The sequence below is a fragment of the Neophocaena asiaeorientalis genome, unplaced genomic scaffold (genome assembly GCF_003031525.2).
Source record: "Neophocaena asiaeorientalis asiaeorientalis breed wild unplaced genomic scaffold, Neophocaena_asiaeorientalis_V1.1 scaffold242, whole genome shotgun sequence".
In the NCBI taxonomy this organism is placed as follows: Eukaryota; Metazoa; Chordata; class Mammalia; order Artiodactyla; family Phocoenidae; genus Neophocaena; species Neophocaena asiaeorientalis.
The window spans coordinates 2,801,525-2,815,513 of record NW_020172451.1 but is presented as its reverse complement, the minus strand read 5'-3'; the positions used below and the strand labels follow the sequence as shown (position 1 = coordinate 2,815,513).

At 52.4% G+C, this 13,989-nt stretch overlaps 1 protein-coding gene across 2 annotated transcripts in view; it reads left to right on the top strand.

Annotated features, from left to right (window-relative positions):
* Positions 1–13,989, top strand: part of TBC1D22A (TBC1 domain family member 22A) — a 316,529-nt gene that overhangs the window by 273,053 nt on the left and 29,487 nt on the right. For both annotated transcript variants that reach the window (XM_024737553.1, XM_024737552.1), the window contains one exon: positions 9,351–9,446. In XM_024737553.1, the coding sequence (XP_024593321.1) occupies positions 9,351–9,446 (96 nt within the window). The remainder of the gene's footprint in view (positions 1–9,350; positions 9,447–13,989) is intronic.

Below are 13,989 nucleotides of genomic sequence, written 5' to 3'. Positions count from 1 at the left end.
TCCCCTGAGCAAGAAGCAGTTCTGCCTCCAGGAGGCCTCTGCAGTTCAGCTGCAGCCTCAGCTCTTCCCTGGGCCTGCAGCCTGCTGGGCTTCTCCAGCAGATTTCAGACTCTCCAAGTTTCTGTAGTCAGTCTCTTTATGCATATGTATGTGTGTGTGTGTGTGTGTGTGTGTGTATACATATATATATGTGTATACACACACACACACATATATATAGACACATATATATGTGTCTATATATATGTGTGTGTGTGTGTGTGTGTGTGTATACACATATATATGTGTATATATATATGTGTGTGTGTCCTGTTGTCCCAACACACAGACATCCTTTTCATGCTGTTTTTCCAGAGAACCCTGATACATCATCAACAAAGGAATAAACAGTTATTAGGAACGTAAAAGAATATTTCAGTATTCTTCGTTACCTCGTGCTAATTTTCCGGCTTTAAAACGTTCGCTTCAGTTGGGAATTGCTGACACATCAGAGCGACAGCAGGTGGTCTCCCTTTCCCAGACCAGCCCTCCCTGTTGGATGAGCACCCAACCAGTGACTCCCGGAATGAAGTGGACTGGCCGTGACCTTTGTCATGTAGCCATTTGGAGTGTTCTCAGACGTGGACAGACACATGCCTGAATTATCTGGCGAGAGATAATAGATCAGTCGCTCTGAGGCTGGCTGGACGAGCACCAGCTCACTTATGCCTCAGGATTTGGCTCCGTAATGAAATGTGATTTACAGTCCCATGAGCAGCCCAGGCCCCAAACATGAGGGCGTCGGCGTGAATTTTAAGATGGCCGTGCTCTGCATTCCTGGTAGGTAATTGTGTAATGCACTGGCCTGGTGATGAATATTTCAAAGGAAATCATAGCAAAGATTTTGCTTGCACAGCTGAAGTTGGTGCACTCGGATCCGCACAAAGAATGGGAAACAATTCCTGTCGTCTGAATGGCCTCGGAAATCCATCTACATAAATACATGTACATAGGAAAGTCTCCTGTGCTAGGAGGCCATTCGGTTTTATCTCAGTGCCAGAAATTATAAGCAAAGTTTAATGATGGGATTAAAGGTGAACAGTTGTTCCTTTTATCACAGTTTCTCTATAACAGACAGAAGGAAAGCTGTTTCTTTGCCCGATTGCCTGCTTTTTGAAAAGTGTACTCCATATGTAAGTCATTTACATTCAGTTAATCGTGTAGTCATTTCAAACTTTCGTTTTGTCATTTTATAAGCAAAACTAGATCCACTGTGGAACCTGACATGCAGTTTGAAGAAAACTCATGTTCGGAGCGCCCGGGTTTATCTTCCGCCTCTGGCCAGCAGCTGGAGGAGAGGGGAGAGGCCGGGTTGCCCCGGGGACAGCTCTTCTGCATTAAGTTCTCATCCTCTGAGCTTCTGTCAAAAATCAAGCCTTCTCTGTAAGAGTGTAAACATGCCAACAGCCCCGCTGGTTTAAGGGCAGAGGAAAGAGTCTCAGAAGGAAGGTCAAAGGGAAGATGGAGGGCAGTTAGGGGCTGCCCCCCGCCCCCTGTGCCTGTGGCCCTGGGAGGAGACATGAGCAGGGGTTGCCCAAGGCCGTGGCGGTCAGAATCCACCTGAGGCCACAGTCTGAGTGACAGCGAGGTGGCTGGGGCCAGACAGGTGCCCCAGGCTGGGCTGGAGCCACAGGAATTAGTGGTCCCTCACCCAGTGACCCCAGAAAAGAGCATTGCAATTTAGTCTCCAGTCTGTTTCTTTTATTTTAATTATAAAAAGCCTTTCTAAAAAAAAAAAAAAAAAATCTATTGGAGTATAGTTGATTTAAAATGTTGTTAGTTTCTGCTGTACAGCAAAGTGAATCAGTTACACATATACATGTATCCACTCTTTTAGATTCTTTTCCCATGTAGGTCATTTCAGAGTACTGAGTAGAGTTCCCTGTGCTGTACAGCAGGTCCTTATTAGTTATCTAAATTTTAAAAAGTCTGAAGTATACAGAAAGTGTAGCTAATAATCCAGTGAATGCCTGTGTACTTACTACACAGCTCTGTCAAATCTGACAGTTCGTTCTTCATTTTTGTTTCAGATAATTTATTACTTATTTAAAAATCAAATTTCACATCTGTCATTGAAGCTTCCTTCCTTATTCTCCAGAGGTGACCACAACATTGAAATTGGTTTTTATAATTTCTAAACATGCTTTTTTTTCATTTTCACCACATACATATATATCTATAAACAATAGTTATGATCTTGATGATATTCTGAAACTTTCTGTAAACGGCATCACACTTAAATATCCTTCTGTGACCTGCTTCTTGTGTTCCGCTTTATATTTCAATGCTTATTCATGGTGATGGGTGTAGCTGTCTTTCATTTATTTTCACTCTTTATAGTTTCACACTGTATGAATATGTTATAATCTATCCAGTCTCCTGTTGAAAGACATGTGAGTTGTTTCTAAGTTTTTTGCAGTTACAGACAGCGCTCGATCCTAACGTTCTTGTATGTGTCTCCTTATGCCCTGGTGTAGGAGATGCTCTGTTTAGGACAGGACTTTTCTGGGTTACAGGATGCAAACATCTCGATGTTACCAGGCTCTTCACAGCAGGTGCATCCCCCCACCCCTCCGCCCAGCATGTGCAGAATTCCTTTCAGCCCACATCCTCTCCTATACCCTGCAGTCCTCCCAATTTCTAGGCTTTGCCCATTTGAAAAACAAGAACTGACATCTTTCTTTTACCTGTCTTGCTCTGCACATCCCTGATTACCAGTGAATATAAGCAGCTTTTCCTATTTTTACTGACCACTTGAGGTCTGTTCACATCCTTGGCCCATTTTTTTAATTAGGTAGTTTGTCTTTTTCTTACTGATTCTTAGGAGGATTAAAAAAATATGACAAAGGACTGTATCCAGTATCCAGTATGTGTGTGTGTGTGTGTGTGTGTGTGTGTGTGTGTGTGTGTATACACACACACACACACACACACACACACACACACACACACATACTGGATACTGGATACAGTCCTTTGTCAGTCATATACGCACTGCAGATATCCTTTGCTAGTCTGTGCCTTATACCTTTACCTTAATTATAGTGCCTTTGTCAAACATAAGTTTAAAATTTTTGTGTTGTCAAATTTACTGATTTTTTTTAAAAATTGATGCCTACGCTCTTAAGGTTTTGCCTTGCAGGTTGCTTTGTAATCCACCTTGAATTGGGGCATATGTGTGGCATGAGGTAGGGACCTAATTTTACTTTCTCCATATGGCTAGCCAGTTATTTCAGTATCATTTATCAAATAATCCATCCTTCCCCAGCTGGTCTGCCTACCCTGTCTGCCAAAGACAAATACCCACATTACCACAGGCCTGTGCCTGGGGTCTCTGCTCGCCTGGCCCACCTGTCCTAGGCCCAGATCACATGGTCTTCATCAGTCTCACAGAATGTCTTGGGAGTGGATGCAGATCTTCCCCTTATCTGGCCATCTGTGGGGTTGTCTTGCTATTCTTGGCCCTTTGCTCTTCAACATCAACCTTCGAATATGCTTCATGTTCCACAAAAAAACATGGTTGGAATTTTTATTAGAAATACATTGATTTATAAATTACAATGGAAGGCAGTTGACATCTTTTCAGGTTTGAAATTTGTGTCCATTAACCCGGTGTATCTTCCTGTTTATTGGGTTTTCTTTGATGTCTTTCAGAGAACTTGAGCATCTCTCCCACGGCTGTCTTGCACTTATTTGGTGTGATATGTTCTTGGGTGCTTCCACCTCTCCCCCAGGGAAAAGCCTTCAGGGACGGGCCCCACACACCCAAAGGCTGCCCACCTGCCTGCAGTCGTGGCCTGTCAGGGTGTCCTTTCCTCTCCTCTGTCTGCCCTGGGAGGGGCTCTGAGTGCCGGGGGTCCCCTGCAGTGACGTGGGCATCCATCATCCTTCTCTTTGGAGCGGGGATTGGGTTTGCTGTCTGGTTTGCTAGACACAGTTGATTGGAGGTAATAAAAATCTGAAGACCTGAGATTTCAGATGTCTGATCCGACTGGAATGGGATTGGGGCTTTTAAATGGTCATTTTCGAGTGCATCTGGGGTCTTATGTGACTTGTCTTTTCCTCAGCTACAGAGGTTTATGATTTTTTTAAAATGGCGTTTGTTATAGGACCGGTGTTTCTCTTTGACCCCCAGAATCCCCAGCCTCAGAACCCCGAGGGTGAGCTTTTTAGGAGGAGACTCTGCTAACAGGCTTGTTCTTCAGAGGTGATGGGCCGCCACGAAGGCAGAAGGCCTGCTTGTCGTCCTGGTGTACCGCTGAGTGGCCTTGCCAGCTCTCTGGCCTCCTTTCCCTCCCAAGTCGTCTGGAGCCCCCGGAGATGGGAGATAAGGATTTGCAGCCTGGGCCCTGTGCGGTGGCGGCTGGAAGGCCTGGACTGGAGGGTCAGGCACCTCCCTAGAGCCTGCTCTGAAATGGCCGCAGCTGTGCGGCCCATCCCAGGGGGTCGGCGCCGTGGTCATCCAGCAGTGGCCCCTGCCCAGGGGGCTTCCCTGAAGGCGCATCCTCTTCCCTTGGAGAGCTCTCTGTGTGCTCGCCGGCTCCTCCCTGGGCTTGTTTCGAAACGACTGGTCCACGTGGCTGATTCTGCACCAGTCGGGAAGGTCCCGATTGCATGTGTCAGATCCCAAAGATGACGGAGGCCCCCGTCCCGAGTGGGCACGGGTGGCGGGCCCTGCGATGAGTGGGCGTCCGCCGCGGAGAGCCTGCCTCCTGGGCTTGTCTCATCCGGGCAGCGATGGCGACGTTTATTGTCCAGGTGAAGCTTCATTAAAGCAGAAGCCCAGTTTCCATTAGGATATGAATGTTTTATGTATTAAATTGCTGTTTTAATATAATTTACCAAGTCATCGAAGACAAATAATCCACTTAAGCGAAGCTGTACGACTCCATTTTCCCCGAATGCTGTGTTCCTGTGAACGCATGGCTTATACTGCACTCCGCTCGCCAGCTGGGGGTACCTTATGGGGACGCAGGATTCACAGCCCAACCTCCTGAATTCCGAGTGAGGATGGGTCCCAGGGCTGGCCTCAGGCCGACCTCTGCACTCCCGGGTTAAATAAAGGTTGTTAAGCAAATTAAGAGGCCCCTCCATCACAGGATACAGCGAAGGCTGCTGGTGTATTTCTCAAAAACGTAACTGCAAAGGAAGAGAGACTATGGTATAGCAGAAATCTGGAGAAAATGTAAATCGAGAGAGATAAGGGAGCAACATCAAAGCAGGCCTTCACCCAGGGGCACCTGCCAGTTAATTTCCAGGGCCTTCTGCCTGGTTGTAATGAGCCTCAGGCAGGAGACAAACCTGGAGCCTGTCCAGGGACTGAACAGGTGCTGCTGTTCGCCTTTCTTGGCCTTGGCCATGGAAGTTAAGGAAAAAGGAAGGAAAACACCTCCCTTCGGAATATCTGACCACAGTCCTGCATTCACATGAGTTTGGAGTCCCAATTCATGTTACTTGACTTACAAAATTTCAAGCTGAAAATTTAGTTGGAAGCAGACTTGGGATAATAGTGCCTTTAGGCTCTAGCAGAAGCAAGTACAAAGTTGTTCTTCCCCAAAGAAAGCCATCTTTGATACACGCCTCAAAGAATTCCAACAGGTAAAAGTTCCAAGGAACGTGTCGACGAAAAATTAATAGTCAACCTAAGAAAGAAATGGAGAATTTTATTCGAGCCAACTGAGGATAATAACCTGGGAGACAGTCTTTCAGAAGCTCTGAGGACTGTTCCTCCCGTTAGAAGTTAAAGCACAGTTGTATACATTTTCGAGAGAAGGAGTAATACTCCATCAAAGGACGTACTGACAGTTTACATAGTCCGGATCTGCACGTACAAGGCGAGTAGTAGGTCATCCTGATCCCTTACAGGATTAAGAAATGTTGTCTCCTAAGGAGTTACCTTGCTGGCGCCAGGAGAAAATTGCTCTCTGTGACGGAGCAGGCGTGCCCGTGTCCTTTGGGAGGTCTGGTTCATGGGTAGCATAGGGGCACAGTGCAGACTAGAGAGGGGTGGTGGCCCAGACTGGCAGAGAGAATTTTATGTTAAAACATTTCTTGTCCTGCCTTAAAAATAATTTTATTTCATCAAACATAAGCTCCAAGAGGGGGAAAATCACTAAAGTACAAGGAGGCAGGCCACTAAGAGCAAGACTCAGCAGAGAAAACAAGCTGCAAGAAAGAGATCTACAAAGACTACAGGCTTTAAAGTGATCTGAGATGTGCTAGAAAATAAGTTTACCATGTTTAAAGTGATAAAAAGGAACATAGTGGATGAAAAAGGAGGAGGAAAGGGAAACTCGTGATTTACAAAGCAGGTCTGAGAAGAGAAGCAAGTCTCAAATTTAATGGGTGAGTTAAACAGGAATTGTGATACAGTTGGAGAGATGACTAGTAAATTGGAGGAAAGACTTGAAGAAAGTAATTCTCCCAGACAAACAAAGAGATGGAACATATAAAAAGAGGGGTTAAGTGAAATGCAGAGCAGAGTGAAAAGACCTCACACCTGCCTAACCTGGGTTCTGAGAAAATGCAGCGAATGGCAGGGGGCAGATGGATGTTTGATAGGAGATAATGGGTGATAGTTTTCCAAAACTGATGAAAGCAGCCCATTCTCAGGATATCTCTAGCAGAATAAATATTATAAGGAAAATGCAAAACATCCAAGACAAAGAGGGTATCTCAAAAGCAGCCAGAAAGAAAAGTGTGATTTCCTGCAAGGGCATGACAAATAGATTGATAGCTTTAAACAGTGGAGGCCAAAAGATGTCATTTTTAACATCTTTAAAAGTAATAACCAACAGTTCTATCTTTCAAGAATGAGAATGAAGTAAAGACATTTTTAGACGACAGCTGAAAGGGTTTACTGCCAGAAGACCTCTCATTGGAGGATCTTCTAGAGGTCGCATTTCGAGAAGGATCATGATTTTAGAAGAAATGTCTAGGTGCTGCAGATGCAGCAGAAGTTCCGAGAAAACCAGAATACTATGAACAGCCTTGTAGGTGGCAAATTCCTACAAACAGAAAAGTTTTCAAAAATTTAAAAAAGTCTGAAGTGTTTTATAATCATATGGCAATTGAATCAGGAATACAGACCTTTCCACAAAGAAGACATCATGCCCAGCCCATTTCTAGCCAACTTTCGAAGGACAGGTATCCCGGTCTCGTACAGACTCTGAGAAGAGGAGGAGGAGGAAAGAGACAAACACGACCTTCGTGATTAAAGTAGACAAGGATGGTTCTAGAAGGGAACATGAGAGGCCAGTTTTCTGTAAGTGTGAGAGCAGAAATCCTAAACGAAAGCTCAGCAAACAGGGCCCAGCTGTGATTAAAAAATATAACTTACTGTGACCAAATTGAGTTTACCGGGAATGCAAGGTTGGTTCAGCATTAAAGAAACTCTGATACTAATGTAATTCACCACGTTCACAGATTAAAGGAAAACAATCTTATTGTCTCAGTTGATTCAGGAAAAGCATCTGATGAAATTCTGTAACCATCCATAAGAACTCTAGTAAATTAGGAATAGGAGGGCACCGACCTAACCTGCTACGCGTTATCTACACAAAGTTCTAGTGTGAAACAGCTTCCTTCTCCGGCATGTAAGGTGCAAAGCAGCGGCCGGGTCGCTGTTAAGTCAGGAAGCAGAAGGCGAGGATGCCGCCACACTGCAGCAGCTCTGCTCGACCTGCTGATGCCGGCTCGGCCAGCACAGGGCAGCGGGACGCAGAAGCACACTCCCGTCTCTGGCTTTATCTCCTCAGCACCCTCTAACACTCCGGGCAGTGTGACCTGCCAGTGACCTCCATGTGGCTAAACCCAGTGGTCAGTCACCTCCCCGGGCTCGTGTTACCTGACCCTCTGGCAGCACCTCACACTCCTCCCAGCTCCCTGCTCGTTCCGTTAGGCCCTCAGTGTAAACTTGTGGCCTGGACTGTGGGGTCACATCCTCTTGCACTTGTAACAGGGAAGAGCCAATTCTGACTACACGTTGCATCTGTTTCTTTTACTTTAACCTTTGTTTTCCGCTGCTTTTGTTCACTCAGAGGATACTGTCTATACACAGTGGCCTGCCTTGGGGAACCCTGCCCCCTGAATGTTAAACCAAAGTGCCTTTGTTCAGGGAAACATCCGGACCCTGTTCCACCTGTGGATGGCTGGCTACAAGAAAGAAGAAATCGACACATCCCCTCCCTGAGGCTGGCCATTATTCCAGGGGATATTTGCAAAACTTACGGCCCTTTCACTTTACTTCTCATCTCCTCCTCCTCTCCGTGCTATAAAAGAAACTGGCATCCAAACCCCGATAAGATGGTTTTACAAAGACACTAGTCTGCTATCTCCTCAGTCTGCTGGCTTTCCAAATAAAGTCATATTCCCTGCCTCAACACCTCGTCTCCGATTTATTGGCCTGTCGTGCGGCGAGCAGAGCCAGCTTGGACTCGGTAACACACCCTGGACTCATCCGTCCCACTGCCTGCCTGGAGGCTCCACTCGGGTGCCTAGCAGGTGCGTGTCCACAGGACAGACTCACAGCCTTCTCATCAACACACTTTCTCCTGCACCCTTTCCCACAAACCTCTCCTCCTCTTAGGAAACGGCGGCTTCCTCTTTGCGCTTGTTCAGGCCAGGGACGTTGGTGTTATCCTTGGTTCCTCTTTGTCTCCTACCCCATAGGTCCCGCGTTCATCAGCGTATTTTGTTGGCTCAACCGTCAGACCATCTAGCATCTGACCTCTTTTCACAGCTGTGCTGAACCCCCTTGTCCCAACTCACTAACAAGTTGGAATTTTATGATTTCCGTGGTCTTCTATCCCATCTCCCTGGGTCTGCCTCTCCCCACCCTGCCCACTGCCAGGTCTGTCCTGGCAGCGTGGGGAGCAGTGAGGAGGGGTGCAGGTGACCACTTGGGGGGAACGCAGCATGCTTGCTGCCCCACACTTCCGGTCAGCATCGTTTCCGGGCGGTGCCCGGGCCGGACGCCTGCTCCGCTCTTGCCTCTCGTTCAGGGCTGAGTGATCGGCCTCTGTGGGGAAAACGGGTCCCTTCTCACGGGGTGCATAGAATGGGGGCCCCTCGGACTGGCCTTTTATCGTTGCTGCCCATCACCCGTGCAAGAAAGCAAACGAGCACCCGGTCGCCGGGCATATCCGCTGTGTCCCACTGCCCGATTAGAGAGAAAATTGTCCTTATTTTAATGAGATGAGAATCAGAAACGGAGGCCTTGAGTGAAAAAGCGAGCAAGCCGGCGCCGCTCTGTGTTCCTGGCCGGCCTGTCTGGGCTGCACGCTGACCTTCTCGGCTGTTCTCTCTTGCAGTCGGAACCCGAGGGCTTCGCGCATTTCCACCTGTACGTGTGTGCTGCTTTTCTCGTGAGATGGAGGAAAGAAATACTGGGAGAACGAGATTTTCAAGTAAGTAAATGCCTTTTCAGAAGAACTCGAGTGTGATTTCCTGCTGGGAGAGAGGTGTATTAGATTTAGTTCACAGGGTTATTTGTGGAGGAGCTTGGAGACGGCTGCCTGAGGTCACCGCTGACCTGCTGCCTGAGACTCCACGGCCGCGGGCACAGATCACGTGGGGCGGGGGCTCTGCCGACGCTGGCCTTATTAAACGTGCTGTCATGGACTCCAGGAGGTACCTCCTGAGCCGGCCGGTGTGTGTCCTCAGCAGCATGGCCCGGGGGCTCCTGGGAGCCTCCTGGGAGCCTCGTAGCAGCCGTGGGGAGTGGGGCGTTAGAGAAGGGGCTGGCCGCGTGATCGCATGGCCTGGCTGCCCGGCACTTGGTAGCTGTGTGACCCAGGGGTGGTTGCTAGCCTCTCTGAGCCACGTTTCCTCAGCGGTTCCGTGGGAGAGCTACACTCGCCCCCATCCATCAGAGGCTCTGTGCTCGACCCAGGGGCTCCAGGTGGGCCGATCCCCCACCCCGTCCCCGCCCCCAGGTGTGCCTGTGCGGTGGTACTGTGGGCAGTGTTGACCCCTGGGAGGGCGGGCCGCCTGGGATGCAGTGAGGAGACACCAGCAGAGGGGACCAGGAACCAGGCTCTGCCCCTCACTGTCTGGGGGTCACTCTCTGGCTGCTTCACCTCCTCGAGCCCCTCATCTTTCAGGTGAGGGGACAGGGAAGGAGGCCCTGTTGTCCCAGGCCACAGTGTGGTGACACTGGGCAGCTCGCTTGGCCCGTGGCCCCTCAGCTCCCATGCTTGTCAGACGCTCTGAGGACCCTGCTCCACCCGCCGAGGGCCGTGGGAAGCCACCCAGCCCTGCCGCAGCGCCCAGGCGCTTTCCATCTCGGCCACCAGGAGACGTTGGACGGGGAGGGCCTCTGTCCGGGCCAGCAGAGCCCAGCGCCCAGCCTGCCCCGCCCCGAGGTGCTAGATGGCGAGACCTGGTCCCTTTTCTCATCCCGGCTCCTGCCCTTGCTGTCAGCACAGGCCCGGCCGTGCCCGCGGGAGCCACGCTGTGGGAGCCTGGCTCCAGGGCGGCCTTCGCCCCGCCCTGCCTCTTCCCACCTCCGGTTGCTGTCTGTGAACTGGGGAGAAGGCAGCCTCCTGCCCTGCCTCCTTGCGCTCGTGGGAGGCCTGCGGCCCCCGGGGTCACTCTGCATTGGACACGTGGCAGTGCCGAGAGAGCCCGGCGCCGGCCTGCGTCGCCGAGTGAGGGGGGATGACCGCGGGCGGCCGACGGGGCCCCCCGAGGGCCCGCTGTCCATGGAGGTGCGGGGGAGCCCACAGGCCGGCCGGGCCGTTGGTTGGAAGGGAGAAGGGCCCCGCCTCCCTGGTGACCCGGGCCAGCGTCCACACCTGCGCCCGGCCAGCTCTCACCTGGACGACAGGTGATGCAGGTGCCCGAGTCCCCCAGGCTGACGGTGGATCAGATGTCGCAGCCTCAGTTACGCTGGGACTTCTCTGGTTGGGGAAACGGTTCCGGGAGGCCCCGGCCAGGCATCACTGCCCTCGCGGGGCCCGCACCTGGTGGGGGTCGGTGGTTCGGAAAGAGTGTAGGGAGTGCGCTGAGGCCAAGGTTCGTCATTGTCCCAGGAACCGCTCGTGACCCCCAGCGCTGGGTGGCCCCTGAGCCTCACGTGCCTGAGAAATGGCCCTTGCCCACCGGCGTGAGTCCCAGCTAGGGATAGGGACCTGAAGCTGGCAGTGACCTCATGCAAAGGGTCCTGCCCTGCGTTTCTTCCTGCTCCACAAACAGGGACGGTGCTGCCAGGGTCCAGGGCCACCAGGAGCAGCCCTGGACGCAAGGGTCCCTGAGCTGGGTGGGAGGATGTGCCCACGGGTGGGTGGTGCTGGGCCGCCCCGCTTGGCCTTCCTGTCTTCCCGCCCTACGCGCAGGAGCCCGTGGAGGGCTGCCCAGGGCTCTGCAGTGTGGCCACCCCACCTGACGTGACTGCGTCCCTGGTGGCCTTGGAAGACGTGAAGACGAGCCCCTTGCCCATCGCTCGCTCTCGTGTTGCTTTCTGGCCAGAGATGCTGCCCTGTTGTAACTGGAGGGTGCTACTAGGCGGCTGGTTAGAACGCTTTGCTGGCCTCCCAGGGCCCTGCTCTCTTAACTCGAGGCTCACCGAAGCCACGGGACAAGCGCGGCACAGCAGCTGGTGCGCCAGACCTCGGAGGAGCCATGAGGTTGATTCTCCCCCAAACTCAGGCCTGGATGTCATAGGGTTGGATGCAGGGCGTGTTGTGAACACACTGCATTGTGGGGAATTGAACTGAATGGGAAAGCAAACAAGAAGAGAAAACAAATTAAATAAAGCACCTTTGGAGCCCTGGTGGGCACGGGGCAATTGCGTGTGCAATTGTGGCATTTTAGGAACATGATTCTGTGTGCACGGAAGACAGCTTGAGAGTCCTGCAGTGGAAAATCCATGGAAGAGGCTTTAAAGACCCTCAGTCTCTGCAGAGTTGGGAAATGGCACGCTGCTGTGTCATCTCCGTGGGAACAGTCATTTCCTGAGGGGCGTCTTCAGGAGGAAGACAGAGTCCTCCTAGCGTTCAGCACGCCCAGCGGTGTGGGTGCTTTTGGTGGAGTGCGGTGGGGGCCATGGGCTTGGCTTCCTGCGTCCAGTTCCCAGAAGCTCAATGAAGTTGAGGTCCCACCTCTTCTCATGTGCTTCGGCTTCTGAGACCTGCCCAGCCCAGGGGTCTGGTTGTGTCCAGTTCTGTGGACCTACGGGAGGGTCGCTGGGTCATCTGGTTGGAGGGAGGCACCTCCCGGAGTGGACAGTCACTCCTGCCCTGAGATCTGGTGCCCCAGGGACCTTGTACTTGTCCCCGAGGATTCGCTGTCCCCCGGGCAGACCTTGTGCCGTCCGTCCTGCAGGTGACGGGTCCCCAACTCTGCCCGAATGCAGCCCGCAGGTGCCGCACCCTGGGTGTCCGAAGCCGGCCTCTTCCCCCAGGCCCCTGTTCCCACCCCACCAGCCACGGAGGTCCCAGCCTCAGCGCCCGCAGCCTGATTCTCCCCGGATGCCTTTTTCTAACCAGATTCTGTAGGGCCAGTGGGGGAAGGAGCCCCCCTGTGCCCAGTCTTGTGTCCCCTGGCAGTGCGGCTGGCATGCTGACCTGGTCCCTCCCCTCTGTGGGGTGCCCCACAGTAAGAACTTGGGGCCCGGAGAGGATGGGTGCACGTGGCTGAAGATGCCTTTGAAGGGCTGGGCTCAGGTCCCGAGCCAGAGCTGCCACATGCCCCTGATCGTTCCTCCTCTCCGGCGGGGATGCAGGTGCGCTGGAGGTGCTGGCCTTACCGGGTTCTTTGTCTGATTCATAAGGGCAGCTTATAAAACAGTTGGTAACGCGCAACCCTAGAAAATCATTCTAGTTTATCCCCCCAAAGTCTGAGCTGCTTAGTTTGTCCTGGTGTCCCAGGACATCGGAGGTCCGACAGCCCCTGTGCGGGCCCCCGGTCCTCATTCACAGCCCGCAGAGCCTGGTTCGCCCTGGCCCTGCTGCTTGGTGGGGAGGGCAGCACCCAGGGGGGATCATTGCTACCCCACTGCCTCCCTGGGGTGACCCGGCAGCGTGGCTGCAGAGGTGCTTTGTGACATGGAAGTTTCTCCCCACGTAGGAGCTGTCATCGTGCTTCTGGATTTAGAAGAGGCCAAGTCCCTTAGATGAAAAAGAGGCAGCAGCATACCGTGCTTTGTTTTTCAGAGGAGACAAAGCAATTAATTGTGGTAAACAGAGCATGGAACTTCCAGTGCAATCAGGGGCCTTCTCTGCGGGGACCTCGGGAGCTCAGAGGTCTGTAAATATTTCTGAGAAGGTAATCGGCTGCTGCATATTTGCTGGTGAACGACGAGCCTCATGGGGAGAAACGGCTTCCCATGCACGCGTGGTGGCCGCCAGCCCCGAGAGGCTGTGAGCCCGGGGTGAGGCCGGGTGTAGGACCCCGCCTGGAAACCCCAGCCGGTCCACGGAGGGGCTCAGTGTGTGAGTGTTGGCCGCCGTGCCCCGCACCCCTGGAGCTGGGGCCCCCTCTCGTGCAGGCCCTTCCCCTTGTCTCCTGTGATCGCAGGTTGCCGCTCGGTGGGGACCAGGTGGGGACAGGCAGGGGCAGTGCCCAGTGGGAGGCCTCTGTCTGCTCTGATGTCCTTGGCCCCTCTGATGTCCCCTCAGGCCCTCCCTCTGCCCTGGGCCCTGTGCTGTCTGTCACGAGACTCCGTTTCCACGCACGGGGGGGCTGGGCTGGCTGGGGGTGGACTGGGCAGGGACAGCAGGGCGTTGTGTATTGTGAGGCCAGGGGTCAGGGATGGGAGTAATAAATCAGGTGCGGGAGCAGGTTGGGGAGCTAGAACCAAGGACCCGGATCTAGAGCGGATCAGGTACCGGCCTGTTCTGCAAGGGAAGGAAGTTAGTGAAGCTGGGGCTGAGCGTGTGGGGTCGGGGTGTGGGTGGTGATCAGGAGAGGAGCCTGAGAGGGCACGAGGGAGCCAGGGGTGGGAACGGA